Source organism: Gadus morhua, chromosome 12 (assembly GCF_902167405.1).
Source record: "Gadus morhua chromosome 12, gadMor3.0, whole genome shotgun sequence".
Taxonomy (NCBI): Eukaryota; Metazoa; Chordata; class Actinopteri; order Gadiformes; family Gadidae; genus Gadus; species Gadus morhua.
This window is the reverse complement of record NC_044059.1, coordinates 1,235,761-1,256,423: the sequence shown is the minus strand read 5'-3', so window position 1 is coordinate 1,256,423 and position 20,663 is coordinate 1,235,761. Positions and strand designations below refer to the sequence as shown.

Sequence of the window (20,663 nt, the reverse complement as noted above, 5' to 3'; positions counted from 1 at the left end):
GTAGATGAACTGCGACATGCCGCCGGTTACCGCGAGGCACCACCGACGCGAAGCGATCGTCTTCAGGACGATCCTGTAGCATACTGAAGTAAATAAATAGATATTATGGACTCAACGGCGAACGGCATCTGCAAGACATGTAACGCGGGTTTCATCTTGCCGTATGGCAGCCATGAGGTGTGCGAGGGCTGCCTTGGGCACGAACATGCCGTCTTGGCGCTCTCGCTGCCCTGCCTGTGTCGGCATTATGCTGCGCTGCCCAGACAGTGCGGAGCCGACACTGCCGCCGCCATTGCTGAATGGGCCGACGACTTTACTGCCCCGCTCGACGATGCCCTCTCTCTCCTTGTAAGCTCGGAGTCAGACGACTCCTCCCGCGACGAGGAGGGGGCGTCTCCCCCGGCTTCCCCTCTCCGAACGGAGAGGCCCGGGGCAGCAGGATTGTCAGTCTCTGCCACCACCTCACTTCCAGTGGTTGGAGCCGCTGAATCCCGCTCTGTGTGCTGTCTTTGGAGTGAAGCCGGGGCTCAGCGACCGCTGCCCCACTCTCAAAGACCAGCTGACGGCCAAGCTTACAGACAGAGCGCATCGGTGTATGATGCAGCAAGAGGCTGTTATAACATCGCCCTGCTGGCACATAACATCTCCACCATGGCGGTTGACCCCCATCGTCTGGCCGAACAGGCAGTCGACGTAGCGAAAACCGCCGGTGTCATCCTCTGCCTCTGCTCCACCGGCGCGGTGGCAAAGGCCCGGATGGCGGCATGGCAGCACCTCATACAGAGGAACCTGTGGCTGCAGCAGACCCCGGGCATCCCTGAGCCGATGAGGCGGCAGTTACTGGAGTGCCCCATCAGCCCGGACGTGCTGTTCGGTCCCCGTCTGTCATCTATGGTGGATGACATGCAGGCCGGTTCCGAGGAGGCAGAGAAATTCTGGAGACACGTCTCCCGCCCTCTGCCTCCACCCGTGCGGCAGCGCTCCGCTCCAAGCCCCCGTCGCCGCCATAGGCCCCCGGCAGTCACTGTCGCGGCGCCGCTGGCAGCTCCTCCTCCTGGCCCCCAGGCTTACCAGCCCCGCCCGCCTCCATCCCAGGCTGCGGCGAGCGGCAAGCGGAAGCCCAGGGCAGCGGGCTCATGGGGCTATGTCCCGCCCCACAAGCGCCGGCAATGGCAATTACGGGGCAAGGGAGAAGCGTGTGACAGCGAGAAACACCTCTTTACTAAAGACGGCTGTTTCTTCCCCACACAGTTAACGCCGGAGCCTACCGGCCCGACCCTAACTGTTTCTCACGCATCTCCCACCACATATAGGCAGGCCGTCAATAAACCTTGTATTATTGATCGAGCCAGCCGTTCATTACCTTTACGAAGGCAGCCTCACCCGGCTTACCGGCCCGGCCCGCCTCCATCGTAGGCTGCGGCGAGCGGCCAGCAAATGCCTCGGGCAGTGGGCAAATGGGGCGATGTCCCGCCCCACAATCGCCGGCTATTACGGGGCGAGGGAGAAGCGTGTGACAGCGAGAAACACCTCTTTACTAAAGACGGCTGTTTTCTCCCCGTGCCCCAGTTAACGCCGGAGCCTACCGGCTCGGCCATAACTGTTTTGCACGCATCTTCTGCTACGTATAGGCGGGCCGTCAATACACCTTGTGTCATTGGTCGAGCCAGCCCTTCATTGCTTTTAATAAGGCAACCTCGCCCTGCTTACCAGCCCCGCCCACCTCCATCGCAGGCTGCGGTGGCCGCCAGCAAAGGCCTCGGGCAGCAGGCTCATGGAGCGATGTCCCGCCCCACGAGCGCCGGCTATTATGGGGCGAGGGAGGAATGTGTGACAGCGAGAAACACCTCTTTACTATAGACGGCTGTTTTCTCCCCACACAGTTAACGGCGGAGCCTACCGGCCCGGCCTTAACTGTTTCACACGCATCCCCCCCCACATATAGGCAGGCCGTCAATAAACCTCGTATTATTGATCGAGCCAGCCCTACATTACTTTCCCCTTACCACGTCGTGCCTGGCATGACATGTGGCGAGACGGCCGCTAAAACGAGCTCTCTGTCTACGAATGACATGCAGCTCGTTCACAGTGTCAGCAGTCTGCTGCCCAGTCACAGTGTCATTCCTTCTCACGTCCCAACGCTCAGGAGAGAGGAAGCTACACTCTTGTCACAAGCTGAGCAGGCAGGGCATGCCTCTGCTAATGACACACACACCTAGCCTTTTCGGGCAGAGCCCCCCATGGGCTGCGGGGAGGACTCCTCCCCTTGCAGCGGCGGCAGGGGCTCAAGCGTGGCTCGTTTCCATGACAGCCGCATCAAAACAAGAGGCTGCACAGCCGCTTTCAGAGCATCACTCAGAATGGCTGAACGCATGCACCCTAGCCAAATGGATGGACAGGCTGATCAGCTCGGGTCACACCCTGCAGTTCACCTCTGTTCCGCCGCGATTCAACGGGATTGTGGAAACAACGCTGTCATCCAAGGATCAACAGCTGTCACTTTTGAGCTCCAGCAGCTTCTAGCGAAAAAGTGATTTCCACGGTCCCGAAGGGAGAGGAAATGCAGGGATTCTATTGCCGTTATTTCCTGGTACCCAAGAAAACAGGAGGGCTGAGACCGATTCTCGATCTAGCCCTATTCAACAAATGCATCGCAGAGAGGCCGTTTCACATGTTAACAATCAGACGAGTGTTACAGTGTGTAAAGCCGGGCGACTGGTTCACCTCAATAGATTTGAAGGACGCCTACTTCCACGTCACAGTGATCCCCAAACACAGGAAATTCCTGTGTTTCTCGTTCCAAGGGTCACACTACCAGTACAACCGTCTCCCGTTCGGCTATTCTCTAGCCCCACAAACGTTTTCCAAGTGCGTGGAGACGGCTCTCCGGCCGCTTCACGCAACAGGAATGAGAGTACCGTTCTACTTGGATGATCTGCTTTTGATGGCTCGCTCCAAGGAGGAATCAGCTATTCAAACAAAAAAGCTGCTGATTCACCTGTCAAATTTAGGCTTTGCCATGAATTGGAAGAAGAGCTCCCCGCACCCCTCACAGAGTGTGATGGATTTGGGGGTAGAACTGGATTCAGCTGTAATCAGAGCACGGCTCTCACAGCAGAGGATGGAGACGCTGTGGTCTCTCCTCCGCCGCTGTTCCCCAGGGCAGCGTTGTGACAGCCCTCTCTGTCACGAGGCTGCTGGGCATGATGTCAGCCGCTCACACTGTGGTGCCGCTGGGGCTGCTTCACATGAGGCGGCTGCAGAGATGGTTTCCTTGCCTGCGCATCGACCCGGTGCGCCAACGGCAGCGCAAAGTGACCATTCCCCTATCAGTGGGCCCCGATTTGACCTACTGGGGCGATCCCCGAACACTCGCGAGAGGGGTGCCGTTGGGCAGAGCAACGTCACACATCTCGGTGTTCACGGATGCTTCTCTGTCGGGCTGGGGCGGAACATGCGAGTTTCACGTGGTGGGCGGCGTTTGCCCCCCCCCCCCCCCCCCCCCCCCGTGACCATGCATATAAACGCATTGGAGCTCCTCACTGTTTTGAGTGGTCCAACACTTTGCCCCATTGTTGACGAATCAACACGTAATGATTCCCACGGACAACAAGGCGACAGCAGCATACATAAATCGCAAAGGGGGCGTGCGCTCGGCACAGCTGCTGAGCATAGCGAGACAGCTGTTATGCTGGGCGCACACGCACTTGCTCTCCATCAGAGCAGCGTACATCCCCGGTGTCCTGAACAGAGGGGCCGACATAATGTCGAGGGGGGGTCCCCAACCAGGAGACTGGACTCTGCACCACGATCTGATCAATCAGATATGGAGCGAGTTTGGGAAGGCGGAGGTCGACCTATTCGCCACGCGGGAGAACACACAGTGCGAGCTGTGGTTCTCTCTCAGCGCGAAGGACAATCCCCCACTCGGGGTGGATGCGTTCGCTCACAGACCCTGGCCGAACACACTCCTGTACGCTTTCCCGCCCGTCCCCCTGATTCCCCAAGTCTTGGACAGAGTCCAAGAGGAGCGGCTTTGTATGATTCTCATAGCACCGCAACGCACAAGTGCACCGTGGTTTCCCTGCCTCCAGCGTCTGCTCTCGGGGCCGCCGAAGGAACTCCCTTGGAGGCGGGACGCTCTCTCACAGGCAGGGGGAGCAATCATAGATTACCCAGAGATCGGCCAGCGCTTGTGGGCCTGGCCGCTGAACCCGAGCGCCTAGAGGGTCTCGGCCTCTTCCAGGAGGTCGTACGGACCATCCAGGCTGCCAGAGCTGACTCCACCAGAGCGTGTTACTCGGCTAAATGGGCGGCTTTCCAGAAATGGTGCACGGAGAGGGGTTGTGATCCCATCTCCTGCCCTTTGTCGCGTGTGCTCTCTTTCCTCCAGACATTGATGGAAAGAGGGCTGGCCTTTAGCACGGTTAAGACGTACGCGACTGCTGTTTCATCATGCCACGAAGGCTTCGGGGATAAAACTGTTTGTAGTCACCCCTTAATGAAACGCTTCCTAAAAGGTGTGAGGAGAGAGAGACCCGTGACGCGCTCTCTAACTCCACAATGGGATTTAACACTGGTGCTGCGCGCACTGGCTAAAGCCCCATTTGAGCCTCTTGAACGGGTGCCCCTCAAGTTTGTGTCAGCCAAGACAGCTTTGCTGCTGGCCCTGACATCAGCTAAGAGAGTGAGCGACCTGTCTGCACTCTCTGTAGCCCCTTCTTGTCTTAGAATACAAGGGGACGGCAGTTCGGCCATATTACGCCCAAACCCGGCTTTTACACCGAGTATTACTAGCTCGTTCAGATCGAGAGTAATAACACTCAATGGTTTCTCTCTCCCTCCTCATTAATCTGAGGAGTATGCAACAGCCCATCTCTTGTGCCCCGTACGTACGCTTTCCTGTTATGTGAAGCGCACGGAGGTTCTGCGCAAATCTCAACAGTTATTTGTGCATTACAGAGAACATTCCCAGGGCCTCCCCCTGACGAAACAATGGCTGTCGCATTGTGCTGTGTGATGCTATCCCACAGGCTTATGTGTCAGCGGGGGCAGAGCCGCCTGAGACTATCAGAGCTCACTCCACCAGAGGAATATCGTCCTCTGTCGCTCTGCAAAGAGGGATGCCTATGGAGGATATCTGCACAGCAGCCTCCTGGGCTTCCCCATGCTCTTTTATTAGGTTTTACCTAAGAGACATGTCGCGCCTCTCTATGACACACTCAGTTCTAGGTGCTTTGTCAGAGTGAGTGTGATTGTGTGACTATTCCCCTCGCATATTAGACAATGTGAGGAGGAGTCAAATATTCATGCTGAGAGCTCTTGTGTCTTATCAGACACATTGGAGCTGCTCGTTGATGACGTGCCGTTAGACGCATGATGTAAGTTATGCTACGTCTGACGCATGATACTAGCGCGTATGTAGCTGTGTTTCTGGTACTGATAGGGACCAATGAGGCATAGACTATATCGTGCTTCGCCCTTTAACCCAATAGCGATAGCCTTAAAAGGCAAGGCCTATACGACATAGAACGATAGTTATGTATTGTAACTCTAGATTCTATGAGTATAGGCGCAGCCTTTTAAGTGTCGGCCTCATTGTCCTTTAAATAGCTAAAGAAAAGCAGTTTATTGGGAGCAGAACGTCCGCCGGCGCCCGACTATATCTGCGAAATGCGGACGTCGTTGAGGCACGCGGTCGTAATTGAGGCCCAAACTGTTGGTGGGTGGGGATTACTAATTTTTCAGTGCTACGGCTCACGCCTAGGGATAACCCAATAGTGATAGCCTTAAAAGGCGAAGCCTATACGACATAGAACATTTGGTAGCAAGCTCGCAGGTACGAGCTGCCACAGCCCCTACAGCTGGCGCTAGCAGGCAGCCTCATCATGCCACACTCGACTGAGATGCATTGAATCTTGAGTGAGATGCAAATGTTATTAATTTGATCTTCGAATGCACCGTATATTAATGAAAGACATGTTTTAAATAAAAGAGGCATTGCACTTTAAAGTCTATTATGTATATTATTCATTGAATCACTCATCTGCCATAATTTACTTGAATTAAATTATTTTTAAATACTTTCTCTGAAAAATTTAAGTATGCGATTAATTAATCACAGAGAGAGAGAGAGAGAGAGAGAGAGAGAGAGAGAGAGAGAGAGAGAGAGACTTTGTTAGTGAATGATGTGATAACCTAAACCATTTCAAATCTTGAAGGTGTTGTACAAGAGAATTCCATAACATAAAATGATGTTTGACCTGTTGCAATTTCAGGTTATCAATTTCCACTCACGTGGCCAAGATTGTGTCCAATTAGAGTACAATCACATTACGGCGACCATGCAGCTGAATGAAGCACTGCGTTTTTTAGCTGACTATAAGATCATTTTTGACATTTAGACAAGATATTTGATTTGAAGTGACTAGTGAATACATCCCTCTCGGATGTTATGGTTATTCAACAGATATCTCTCCTGCTGGCCATCACTTTAAAAGCAGTACCACAAAGAAAAACAAATATGTTATATGTGAGACTGTATGTGTTGTTTTGCATGTAATCATACCAAAAAATAATGTTATGTCATCTGATCACAGCTTAAGCCCTTTGAGACTGTTAATGAGACTAACAATGGGTGTGAGTCCTCGAAAGCCTCTGCTGTATACATTAAAGGGATACTTCACCCACTTAGAACCGGCGTTCTATAATTATAAAATCGCTATGTAATATAAATAAATATATAAATAAATATCAGTCTAAACCAGTCTCTCCTTGGCCCATTTTTTCTCGTCTAATTTTCTCCCGAAATGACGTCAAATGACGCGTTTGACGTCATTTCGGGAGAAACCTCTTGTCCCGCTAGAAGGGCCGAGGACTACAACACACTTTTGGTGGCAAATTTTTCCACCAATAAGGAATGAGAGGGGGCGGGAGCTCGCGTACTGAGGGCGAATGAGGGGGACGGGAGACCGACAGGTGGGCGGGGCAGCGAGCGCAATGCACTGTGGTAGTTGGAGGTTTTCTTACTTTGAGCCAGAGAGACCATGAAAACACTCTTTCTGCCTTTTTTCAGGCTAGTTGGAACCGATTTCAATTTTTTTTTCACATTTATAATACATTGAATTATTTAATTCATAAAACCTTCATATTCCCACCGGTGAAGTATCTCTTTAACTTCAAGTAGCATTTGGTCAACCATGAAATACAATGTTCCCAGTGCTGTGCAGAAAAGAGAGGCCATTCATCAGCCAAAGTTTTACCTGGGGGCCACTGTGTTCATAAACTTTCTCAGCTTCTCAGATTGGCGATAGTTTTCTTTCTCTTCCATACTAAACCCTCTCGGTTCGTACTGTGTGCACATATTCTTTGGATATTCCCTGTGAATAAATATTGTTAATTAAATTCTTTGACATTTCTCAGAACCGTAAACTTTCTGAATGCATTGGCAACGTAATCCAACATTACTTTTTGACTAATTGTGCCATGTTTTAAACAGTTTAATGATTTATATATGTTTATAATCAAATCAATGTTAATTTTCCTACCACTGTGTCTGAGCGCTGCTGTTAGATAGAATGGGAATGGCCTGAACCTCGCACTCCTTTTCCATCAGTTTGATGGTGAACTTTTCATCCTTGAATGAGACACACTTGTGGACGTCATCAACCGCGACGTGGTCAGAGAAACTCACGGGAGCTCCAAAGTCCCTCCGTGCCCTGGAGACCCTGTATCTCAGCTGATTGAGGAGGGATAGATTTACTTGTATAGTAATAATATAAATAAGAATTAATACATTTCTCAAGGCGCTCAAAAGCTTTATATAGTGTGTGTGTGTGTGTGTGTGTGTGTGTGTGTGTGTGTGTGTGTGTGTGTGTGTGTGTGTGTGTGTGTGTGTGTGTGTGTGTGTGTGTTTGGGGAGGATCACACCGGATATATGACAGTATGTAGAATTATTAGTACGTGAGTGGGAAGGACTTATTGACTGGCTTATTGACTGATTTAATTTAGAACCATTGATCTCGGGTCCAGATGGCCACCAACCTAATGAATCAATGTTTAGTTATTTTCTGGTACCTTGTCTCTAGAGAATTTGGTGGAATCTTCTTCTATCTCCAGCTCCGATCCCAGAGGGATCCAGGCCTGAGGCTCTGGGCTCTTCACCACCAACTCCTCCTGCCCTTGAACCTCTCCCGGCTGCGCCTCCGCGGCCTGCGGTGTCTGTGAGCACAGAGTCAGTGTGCATCATGGCAGGAACATTACATCATGTGAGTGGTTAAGTAGTTGTGGTGGAGCGTATATCTGTGGCTTTTGGCTTACATGGAGGATTCTTTCTTTGGCCTCAGGTGTGAGAGCCAGGTAGAAGCTCTGCCCATAGGTGAACTCCCTGTCAAACACCAGCAGGATCTCATCATCTGGGTAGTCCTGCGGATGAGGTCCAAGGGTTTTGGACTTATTTAAAACAAGGGCTTTCGTTCCAAATAACAATCATTCAGACATTTAATTTATTTTGGTAAATTACAGTTTCAGTTTCAAATAACGTTAGTTTTTTGGTTGTTTTGGTCAATGGGTTCAATAGAAACCTAACACTTCTTGTCGGAGTTTCTATGCAAATGGGAAGGGATAACAAGTTAACAAGCCACCCACGCACTACCTGCATCCAGAAGTAATCATATGCTGGGAAACAGCCATCTCTTTGTACACACACTAAGGGCAAACACATGCTCTTGCACACTTGGTTGTTTGCTTTTGTAATCTGTATCTGGGGAAAAAGAAGCAGATCCTCACCAGAACAAACTGCTTGACAGGACTGAAATCTGACACTGCCGCCCTGGTCTTCATGTCCTGCACCACATCTTCTTTATTCAGCAGTTTGTAAGGGCTAGCCTCTGTGAGGTCCTCGTCAGCACGGCACCCAAAGAGCTCCTGGGTGGCGGAGGTCAGCACCAGAGGGAAGATGTAGTCCGGGTGCACTGGTTGAGAAGATATTTAGGGTTAATACAGACAGGAGTATGGGATAGAGATGTTTTTGCCTAGTCTTGCAAGCTGTCCTGGGTATTGTTTGATTTGATGTGAATCAGCAGAATTGTATGCCTCACTATTCCCCTCTTTGTTTGTGTTTCACCAAGTAAAGAAGCAAGCCAACATATGCAGCAGCTGTGTCATCATACAGAACTAGACTCATCTTCATCCTTAAATCTGACCTAAAAATAACCAGTAAGTTTTTTTTTTTTTTAAAGTATATAATAATAATAGTATTAAATATAATTGCATGCAGCAATGTGGTTGTCAAGCATAATGGGACTCTATAAACTAATCTGCCGGGCGGACGTAATCGGCTAGGTGGCTACTTGACGACCGTATCGTTAATCGGACGGACGTAATCGGCTAGGTGCATAATGGGACTCGAAAAACTAATTCTGCCGGACAGACGTAATCGGTTAGGTGGCTACATGACGACCGTCTCGGTAATCGGTAATAACGACGGCTGGTGGAATGAACACTAGAGCATTATGCGAGTACGCATCAATGTTTACCAAATGGAAAAATTACCCAACCTAGTGTTAAGGCCGCATTATCGTCTGCCCGACAGTGACACAAATACATAGGGGTATTCGGAACAATATCTCTAACAGAGACACAATGTAAACAAGCATCCGCTCATAAGACTATGAGCCAAGTTTGGTTTGGATGCAGGAAGTCCTTGCAGAGAAATGAGCTCACTTCCTGTTTGTCGTCCCCCTGAGATCGAAGGTCACCAAATTGTTTGGATGTCCCCAGAATGATGTCATGAGTCTATGTTCCAAGTTTGGCTATGATGTGTTAAAAAGATGCTGAGAACAGGCTTACTTGCTATTTGGCGGCTTTGCCGTCAAGTCTGATTGGCTGTCACGGCCAAACGGTTTTGAATTAGAAAAAGTTGTTTGGCACATTTGTTCAGCCTGGTCTGAAGATCATATATATATAAGTTTCATGATGATTGGACATAATCTTTGAACATGGCGGCCAATTTCTGAGGTTGCCATGCCATTTTATTAGCTATATTGGGCGGTCTGACAGTATCACCAGACATTGATGTTCAAATTTCAACAAACTGCCACCAGAACACAGTTCCTTAATCTGGAGAACAAAATAAAACAAAAAATAATTATTGTGTTTGTGAATATCTTAGAACCAGTGGCGCATTAGTTTCATTAGTGGGTTTACGGTTTTGTGCATGTTCTCAGATTATGAAACACGGGTGTGGGAATGTGTTTTGCCCCAACTGCGCTGCAATGATTGTAGCATGACTCTTTGAAGTTGTGATGTGCAGGAAAGGATTTGTGCACCTGTAACACAGACTTGTGAACTCGTAGACCCTATTTTGTGTTTACAATGGTATAAAAAGTATTTACGACTTCAAATGTAGTGTTACACATTTGTGACTTTAGAGTACACATGCAAAATAAATATTTACGACTTCAAATTAACTGTTTGTGGTGGTTAAAATAATTCACCCACGTAACTATGGGTGGGGGGCGTGTTTAGCACGGACCCTTTTAGCAGACGGAACGACCGTCCAGTTCAGTCCGGTTTGGCTTTTGGAATGGGGATGGTGACGTTTTACCACCGGTTCATCCGCCAGGCGGCTCACGTCATGCGCCCACTGTACGGGGCTCTCAAGGACAAGTCCCCTGGCCAGGCTGTCGACTGGACGGCGGAGAGGGAGAAGGCGTTCGAGGCCACGAAGACGCCTTGGGCCAAGCCGCCATGTTGGCCCATCCGTCGCATAATGCCCCCGTCGCCATCACCACCGATGCGTCTGACTACGCCGTCGGCGCGGTGCACGAACAATGGGCCGATGGTGCCTGGCAGCAGCTCGCCTTTTTCAGTCACCAGTTGACCCCCAGGGAGCGCAAATACAGCACGTTCGACAGGGAACTCCTTGGACTCTGGCTGGCGATCCGCCATTTCCGGTTCCTCTTGGAAGGACGAGAGTTTGCGGCTTTCGTGGACCACAAGCCTCTAACAGCCTCTAATCAGTACTCCGGCTCGAAGGACCAAATTGGTCCTTCGAGCCGGAGTACTGAGCCACACCACTCAACATTAACCTAAAATGGCTGAAGCTAAAATAATTTATATCGATGATGAGCCCTCTACTGAGTTTATGATGGATGGATCCCAATTGGAAGTGCACTCAACCCAGCTTTACCCGGACAATGCAGATTTGTCTCGACTAGCACCTGTGCTATTAATTCCTACTCCCCCAACAAATCCTAGCCCCCTCATCGTCATCCGCTTATCCGGGGTCGGGTCGCGGGGGGAGCAGCTCAAGCAGGGGGCCCCAGACTTCCCTTTCCCGGGCCACATTGACCAGCTCTGACGGGGGGATCCCGAGGCGTTCCCAGGCCAGTGTTGAGATATAATCTCTCCACCTAGTCCTGGGTCTTCCCCGAGGTCTCCTCCCCACTGGACGTGCCTGAAACACCTCCCAAGGAAGGCGCCCAGTGGGCATCCTTATCAGATGCCCGAACCACCTCAGCTGACTCCTTTCTAAGTAAAGGAGCAGCGGCTCTAATCCGAGTTCCTCACGGATGGCTGAGCTTCTCACCCTATCCCTAAGGGAGACGCCAGCCATCCTTCTGAGAAAACTCATCTCGGCCGCTTGTACCCGCGATCTCGTCCTTTCGGTCATCACCCAGCCCTCATGACCATAGGTGAGGATAGGAACGAAGATCGACCGGTAGATCGAGAGCTTTGCCTTGCGGCTCAGCTCTCTTTTCGTTACAACGGTGCGGTAAAGCGAACGCAATACCGCCCCCGCTGCTCCGATTCTCCGGCCAATCTCACGCTCCATAGTACCCTCACTCGCGAACAAGACCCCGAGGTACTTGAACTCCTTCACTTGGGCTAAGGACTCATTTCCTACCCGGAGTAAGCAATCCACCGGTTTCCTGCTAAGAGTCATGGCCTCAGATTTAGCGGTGCTGATCCTCATCCCAGCCGCTTCACACTCGGCCGCCAGCCGATCCAGTGAGTGCTGAAGGTCACAGGCCGATGATCCAATGAGGACCACATCATCTGCAAAAAGCAGTGACGAGATCCTCAGACCACCGAACTGCAACCCCTCCCCACCACGACTACGCCTCGATATCCTGTCCATGTATATCACAAACAGGATTGGTGACAAGGCGCAGCCCTGGCGGAGACCAGCACCGCCAGGGCTGCGCCTTTTCACAAATCCTAGCCTTCCACCTAAATCAGTATTGCCTAATTTCTTTGGTGAGCACCAAATCCCCTTGCCATCAGTACCATGTGACGCATTAGCACAACCCCCCACAAAGTCAATTGGCCATGAACTAGGGGCTAGACCTAAAAGAGATAGGCAGCCCCCAGTATACTATGGGATCCAAATGCCCCAGCAGCAGCTAGCACAATCCCATAGGTCACGTCACTCCCGCAGCAAGAAGACTTATTTTTCCAGGCCAACTCCTAGCCTCCCTGTTGGCTCCCAAGTTAGTAGGCACTCTGGAAGTGACCAAGCCCCAAGTTTGAGTGATATCCAAATCAGCATTCTCAAGGAAAAGGAGAAGAGAGATGAGCTTGAGGAGCTTAAAAGACAAAGTCAGGAGAACAAGGAGCTTGATGAGCAATTCAAAACAATTGATGAGGCCGCCAGAGCTGCCCAGAACAGGCAAGCAGACGCACAGAGAGAGAGAGAGAGACTTGCCAGACAGGTTGGCATGAACCGACGCATTCGTATTAAAGAACAACCACACCCTCATTCATCAGTTACTTCCTCGCTTCCTGAACCTAGCCTTCCTATTGCACCTAGTGCCTCCCAAACCCTTCATATTCCTCAACAACCACAGCAAAGTATAGCCCCTGTCCAGGCTCCCTCTTTGCCCCACATAGCCAGTGCTCAAGCTGCACCATTGCCTGTCCCTACATTGTCTACCCTGGCTTTACCTTATACCAGTCACCATGCACCTTCCCAGGTAACAGCCTCTTCCTTCTCTAATGTAAATGCACCTCCAGCCAATGTCCAGGCCCCTCATGGTGCTGCAGTACTGCCCGATCCTGAATAGCCCACTCTCACTAGCCATTTACCACCAGTGCAAGCCATGTTATCCCAGCAGCCGCCACTTATTGACCTACATGGTCCAACCCCAAATATGATGGAGCTGTTCATAGCCTCTGCGTATGGAGTGCCGAGGCCCTCACTTCCAGTGTTCAAGAGTGGCAGAGAGAGTGAGTTCGCCCTGCTGAAAATGGCCCTTGAAAACCTCCTTGATAATCACCCCCATCTTACTGAGCAGTATAAATATCAAATACGACTAGACCATCTTCAGCACCCAGGAGCAAATAAATTGGCCAGATCCTGCATGCATGACACCAGACCTTATTCCACCGCTCTCCGATCACTTAAAGAGAAGTACGGTCAGCCAAGGCTGCTGGTCCAGAGTGAAATTGGTGCAATGTTAAATTCCCCCATCATTCGTATAGGTGATGTAGAGGCCTTTGATGATTTTGCCCTTTCTGTCCAAGCTCTTGTTGGAATGTTGCTGTCCCTGGAGGGCCCTAATGGGTCTGAGCTGAGGTGTGGGTCCCATGTTGATAGACTCATCAGTAAATTACCTGTACAGTATAGAGACGGATTTGTGGAGCGTTGCATCAATCGTGGCATTCTGACTGGAGAGGCAACCCAAACATACTCCCTCCTCGACCTGTCAACTTGGCTACAGTCAAAGTCGAGAGCAAAATGCATATCAGAGAGAGCTGTTGAGCTCCACAAACAAGAAAGGAACCCCAACCGTATAGGAAAGGAACGCCAACCCTCCAGACAAGTCTCCTCCGTCTACCTGTCCACGACATCTGGGATGAATAGTACACAAAGGGCTTACACCAAAGAGAAGGTAAATTTCGATAAGCCCAAGCCTTATTGTCCCTACTGTAATATCAGAGATCACTTTCTGGGCGCATGCTCAGAATTAAAAAAACTATCCAGAAATTGCATAATGAAATGGCTCAAAGAGAAGGATAGATGTGGCAAATGTGGGAGAATACACAAAATGGATAAATGCACCTTAAAGAAGCCATGCAACACCTGTAATGAGCTCCACCTGACCATTCTCCATGATGCAATTACAAGCAAATCAGCCAAAGTGATGCTAACATCCTCTCCCTCAGAGCTCCTTTACATGGACAAACCCAATCGCTGCCATAAGGTCATGCTGAAAGTTGTTAACGTATGTCTCCACAATGGGGAAAGAACCCTTGTAACTCATGCAATCCTTGATGACGGTGCGGATAGATCTATCGTGCTCCCCCAAGCTGTCCAATGTTTGGGCCTCACAGCTATGCCTGAAAACATCTCCCTTCGTAAAGTGAGACAGGATATAGTGCAAGTGAATGGAGCATCTGTATCCTTTGAAATATCGCCTATCAATCAATCCTGCACCAGGATCCCAAAAGATCCTGGTGCAGGATCTATGGAAGCAGGAGAGAGAATGGGATAACATCATCAAGCCAGATAGTCTGTTGGAAAAATGGCAAGCATGGGAGCCGGAACATTATCTGCCCCTTAATAATGACACAGCCACCTCAGAATCCCATATGCATGTATTCTGTAATGCCTCTGAGCGTGTGTACGGTGCTGTGGCCTACCTTCAGATCAAGGACGAGCATTAAGACAACCATGTAGTTTTCGTCATGGCCAGGTCTCGTATAGCCCCTAAACGCCAGCTATCTATCCCTCGCCTTGAACTATGCGCAGCCCTATCTGGTGCTCAACTGGCGAACCTTCTCAGCTCTGAACTCACTATCCCAATTCAGTCAGTGACCCTCTGGACAGACTCCACAACAGTCCTACACACAGTCATGGTTGAAGTAGGAGGTATTCTGAACTCAAAACCTCTCGGATACATCTCCTCTGACCTTGCCGACCCAGACCCTGTCACACCAAATATGTTGCTGATGGGGCGGCCCGACGCCTCTCTTCCTCAGGCAATCTACTGTGAAAGTGAACTCCTTCGCAGGAGGAGACGGTGCTACAGCCAGATCTTAGCAGACCATTTCTGGACAGCCTTTATTCTCCAATACCTTCCTGATGAAGAGAAAGTTCTCTCACGGACACGTCGGACAGCGAAATATTTGATTTAATCTTAAGGCATGATCATGGGAAAGTACTGGATACAAAAGTTACCAAGAACACATTCGACGAGACAATAGATTCACAAGATTCTTATAGGGAACGTTTTCATTTTGGGAAGGGAGTGGGAGTGACCTTAGGCCAAGTAAATTTGTAATACAATGGGTGGATATTGGACATGTCTGCAGGTCTGTAAGACATGGCTGTAATCAGTTTACACAACAAAGAAGTCAGTAGATTGGCCCGATTTCAATACCAGACTGGCTGGCTCCAGTGGAGGAAGGGATGTGATTTAAGATACAGGGAGAAAGAATGCAGTTCCTTCTAATGTCATAATTATATAAACAAGGTTAATATAATTTGTATGTGATGTATATTTATAGTTATGATTGATATTTCCACGACACTTCCGAACCTTCAAGTCAGGCAGAAATGGGAAACTGACAAAGGGAACATGGAGTCAGGTCAGGTGGTGATGGTAGTTGACCCCCAATATCCTCGAGCATCTTGGCCCATCGGAAGGATAACTGAAACCTCAGTTAAGGGTCCGCAGTGCTAAGGTCATCCTTAAAGGCCGAGCATACATGCGCCCTGTTTCAAGATTAATCCCGCTACCGGAAATCACAGAAGAAGAAACAAAATTAAACGGATTTGCTGCACAAATCCGGGGGCGGCTGTTAGAAACCGCAAGTTTATTCAGCTTGACCTCCCCTCCACAAGGGACACCAAGTGGTGATTCAGGGTAATCAATAGCTCCTCCCACTATAAATAGAGGCCTAGTTAGGCCTTCCCCCCTTTGTTCTCACCACATCCTCACCACAACTGAGTGTTTGAAGGTGTTTGCCGTGTGTCTTTTGAATTCCCTTCACTAACCATGGCATTCATCATGGCATTCATCATGGCAATCATCATGACAAAACAACTTTGCTTGCAAAATAAAGTCAAGTAAATGAATCCTTGTTTCCAGGTGGTTCGTGGCTCCAGTAGAACCTACTCTTCACTACATTCTGCATGTCCAAGGTGGCGGAACCGTGGTCTGGGACTCCTTCAGACCTCTCCTTGGACCGGGGCTCGCAGTTCACCTCGGAACTTTGGAACACTACCGCCTATCATCCCCAGGCAAACGGCTTGTGCTAACGTTTCCACCGTTCAATGAAGGCAGCCCTATGGGCCAGCTTGAAGGACGGCGACTGGGTAGATAGGCTGCCATGGGTAATGCTCGGCCTCAGGTGCGCCCCTAAGGAGGACCTGCAGTCCTCATCGGCGGAGCTGGTCTACGGGCAGGCCTTACGAGTGCGAGGGGATTTTATGCCTGACGCCTCGGCTCCCTGGTCGGCGGCCAGACAACGTTCCTCCCTCCTGGAAACCGCCAAGGTTTTCGCGCCCGTTCCCACGTCGCAACACGGCACTCCCACTTTCCGCATGCCCCAAGATCTGCGTGCAGTGGACTATGTCTTCATTCGCCACGACGCCCACTGTGGTCCCCTACGCCCTCCTTACGATGGCCCGTTCAGGGTTTTTGTGACAAGTGCCTGGTGGTGGACGTCGGGGGTAGGCCTGAGACCGTTTCCTGGGATAGGGTTAAGCCGGCTAACGTGGACATTTCCAGACCGGTGGAGGTTGCGCAAACCCCACGCCGGGGACGTCCGCCTGCGCCGCGCCCCGCGCTGGCCGTTGCGACTCCCGCGACCTCGTTGACCCCCAGGACCTCCGAGGTGGTGGACAGCACTGACGTACCTGTTGCTTCCTCTGCCTCGGCCCCTGGCATCCGCTCGAGACGGGGTCGGGTCGTCGCCCCTTCTCGTCACAAGGACTTTGGCTATGGGTGAATTCTGGAGGGGCTTGTGTGGTGGTTAACATAATTCACCCACGGAACTATGGGTGGGGGGGCGTGTTTAGCATGGACCCTTTTTGCAGACGGAACGACCGTCCAGTTCAGACCGGTTTGGCTTTTCGAATGTACTGTTTATTGTGTTTGTTCATTAAAACTCAGTCCTGGATACTCCGCCTCCGACTCCCGTCTCTCGGCACTACACGTTACACATTTCTGACTTTAGTGTACGCATACAACATCTGAAGTTACAGGTGCTAAAGACTTTTGCTAAAATAATATCTTCATAATTGCCGCCCCCAGCACCAATAGGAAGCGGCGCACTGCGAGGGAAACGACCTACAGTTGCACTGCGATCAACTTCTAACACTGTGGGGTGGAGGTGGACCCCACTAGCCACCACAGGATGGGACAAGATCCTACAGTAAAGGCTGCAAGGCAGTGTCCCCTCTATTTTTAGTCTTGGGACATTTTCTGCTACTTCAGCTGTATTTAAGAGAACAATTATGTCAACCAGTTGATCCAAATAATGTGTCGTCACCGCAAAGTAAACACTGAATCATCATAATAACCTTCTTCACTGTCATCATCGTCATCATAATCGTCATCATCATCGCAATCATCATTATAGATGGCTTTTGGATTTGACTGTAGGACTTGGGTCGTGTTTAATGCAGTGCTTCACGCAGCATCAACGCAGCAACAAAGTGTAAGTAACAATGGATTCCGAGTTCCTATACTAGGGATTATGGTGGCGGTCCTCTGCGTAGTGCAGTAAAGTCTAGTTAGTAGAGATGCGCGGATGAGCTGTAATGTCATCTCGATTTTGAGTTGTGTGTTCCGCGTCCCGACAAAAAGCCTGTCGGCTCGCTAAAATTTCCAACCACTATGAAATGCCCCTGTTGTCAGCGAACATAGCCAACGTGGTCTTATTATAGCCCGATCATTAACTAAAAACCACGTAGAAAGAATAAAGCATCCAGCATATGATTTCAACAATGTGTGAGGGCATATGCAGCAGGGATGATAACACAGTGGAATGCTTATGGAAAACCAGCGGACAAGCGCTGGGAGGAGATTTCGGAAGCAGGGAGATTATAGAAAAATATAATTTGTCAGTTTGCCGTTCGTCTAGGCAATATTGTGGCAACCCGGCCCGTGCGAATTAGGGAGATGCAGAGCACTTGAGAAACAGGAGGAGAAGCAGGGCTTAAATAGCCTGCTTCTCCACTCATTCAGGGCTCTCTCAGCCATGTGGCTCGTGCCGGGAGGGAAAAGCCGAGTTGGAGACAGTCGCGGGCTTGTTCACACTACCTCCGTCCGTCGACGGATCTCATTGACTTTGCATGGGGCGCTCGCGAAATGCATTGTGGGTCCGTCCGTCCATTTGGCTCCGTGGCCTGCGTCAAAAAGTTGAGAAATGTTCAACTTTTCAGGCAGTGCCGGATCCGTCGGCCAATCAGATCGCGGTTATGCAAATAAATCCCACGCGTTTCCTGGATCCATTTTGCAATAACAAGCATGAAGAAGCAGGAAAAATCTGTCCGTTATATATTTTTAAAGAAATGTGGAATAATAGGATTGTTTTTAGTCACCTGTTGTTTATGTCCTCTTTTGTATTAATATCCACACATCGGCTTTGTAGAGGGAGGCGATTTGATTTGCGTCCGTCGGCCATCTGCCGACGGACGCATGTGGTATGAACAAGACGTAATCCTTGCCCACTGCATCCGTCCGTCGATGGATCTCATTGACTTTGCATGGGGAGATCCCGAAATGCATTGTGGGTCCGTCCGCTCCGTCGGCTCCGTCTCTTGCGTTCAGAAGTTGAGAAAATTGTAACTTTTCTGGCTGCAACGGATCCGTCAGCCAATCAGATCGTCTGCAAATACCACTCCCCCATCCGTCAGACACGCCGTTCCGTCGTTCGTTGATGGAAGGCGTGTCTGACGGATGGGGGAGTGGGCAAGCTAAGGGATGAACGGGCCATACCGCACCCACGCCGGAACGCTTCCCCACAAGACTGCCCAGTTGGTGGGGCAACGCCCCTGTGCAGTGAAAGGTGACTGCGGTGGGAAGGGGGAAGGAGGGATGTGAATAGGGGGGTTAGTCACTGTCTCTGGGAAAGTATGTTCAGGGGAAATGGGACTTCGATAGGGCTAGTGTGCCCCTATGTAGCCGCGTGCAGCGGTTGCGCCGTCGCCCCTCCGGGCGGGCGCCTGGGACTCCGAGCTTGGGGAAGGGAGGGAGTCCCCTCTGTACGGGGCCAACCTGTCTCTATGGAGTGCAACCTTCTTTCTCTGTCCTGGCAGTTGGACCCGGTACACTACTTCACCCAGCCGCTCCACCACCTGACAAGGCCCCTCCCAATGACAGTCAAACTTGGGGCACCGTCCCTTCTTTCTGCGGGGGCAGTACACCCACACCAGCTCTCCAGCTTGGAAGTGTCTTCCCTTCGACCTTATGTCGTAGTTCCTTTTTTGTTTCATGCCCGCTTCCTCCAGCTGGTCTCGGGCAAAGATATGGGCGGACTCCATCCGATCCTGGAGTCTCCTGTCACACTTTCTCCCTGGAGGAAAAGCAGGGTTGTCAGGGGGCTTGCCAAAGGCCACCTCCACAGCCCTCCGTAGCTCCTGCCCCAACATGAGGAGGACATGCATGCATGAGGTGGACTCCTGAACAGCGGACCTGTAGGCCATGAGGACGAAGGGCAGGTGCGTGTCCCAGTCCTGCGTGAGGATCCACATGCCTTTCGTTGCAGTGGAGCTCCCAGTCACCTCCTCCCAGGGTGGTCTCTCTGTCCTGCCTCATCCCAATGTCGCACCGGTTGGATGTCCAAGTCCTGCTCCTGTTGTGCCTGCCACTCGGCCGCGTTAACCATCTGCGTTCCGCGGCAGACTGGTCCGGCCCCCTCGTGCATGGGGCACGTCTCCTCGATACGGAGCTCTCTCACGCGCTTCTCACGCGCACAGTACTGGCAACCTCCCAGTGCGCAGGGACGGCAAGACAAGGCATCGGCATCGGCTTTGGCGTGGCTGGCTCCGGCCCTGTGTACCACCGTGATAACGTAGGACTGCAGCGTTTCAATCCAGCACGCAACTTGGCCCTCTGGTTCTCTGAGGAGATCAGACACTGCAGTGCCGAATGATCTGTCCTGACAGTGAAGTGCCGGCCACCCTCTGGCCCCGCCTGAGCCAGCACTGCACCCATGCCCTCGCTGGCATCCGTGTCGAGAGTAAACCACAACCCGGGGTCCGGGGGGGGTGAGGATGGGGGCCTCAGTCAGTGCCTTCTGGAGGAAGTTGAAGCTTTGTTGGCCCTGTGGCGTCCAGGTGAAGTCCCAGTCCTTCTGCAGCAGGTGGCGCAGGGGGGCAACTGTGCAGGAGAAACCTCACACAAACTTCCTGTAATATGAGGCCAGGCCGAGGAAACTCTTCAGCTGTCGTTGGTCAGTTGGTCTCGGCCAGTCTCTCACTGCATGCCCTTTCTCCTCCAGTGTCTCAAGCAGACTCATTACCATTCGTTTGAGAGCAACCCCATTCAACATCACCATCATCCAGGTCTATGCCCCAACATCCACGTATGAGGACAGTGAGGTGGAAGAGTTTTATGAACAACTGCAAGCAGTTCTAGATCAAACTACAAAGAAAGACATCATGATAGTGCAAGGAGATTGGAATGCAAAGGTTGGAGAGGATGCCT

The 20,663-nt window shown here is 50.9% G+C and overlaps 1 protein-coding gene across 5 annotated transcripts in view; it reads right to left on the bottom strand.

The window, feature by feature from the left end:
- The window catches only part of dnai3 (dynein axonemal intermediate chain 3), a 129,750-nt gene that overhangs the window by 67,798 nt on the left and 41,289 nt on the right, over positions 1–20,663 (bottom strand). For all 5 annotated transcript variants that reach the window (XR_003978896.1, XR_003978897.1, XM_030372664.1 and 2 more), the window contains 5 exons: positions 8,788–8,972; positions 8,320–8,424; positions 8,077–8,220; positions 7,548–7,738; positions 7,263–7,379 (listed from right to left, as the gene is read on the bottom strand). Coding sequence is in view for 3 of the 5 variants with exons in the window: in XM_030372664.1 (XP_030228524.1) it covers positions 7,263–7,379; positions 7,548–7,738; positions 8,077–8,220; positions 8,320–8,424; positions 8,788–8,972 (742 nt within the window). In the remaining 2 variants the exon portion in view is untranslated. The remainder of the gene's footprint in view (positions 1–7,262; positions 7,380–7,547; positions 7,739–8,076; positions 8,221–8,319; positions 8,425–8,787; positions 8,973–20,663) is intronic.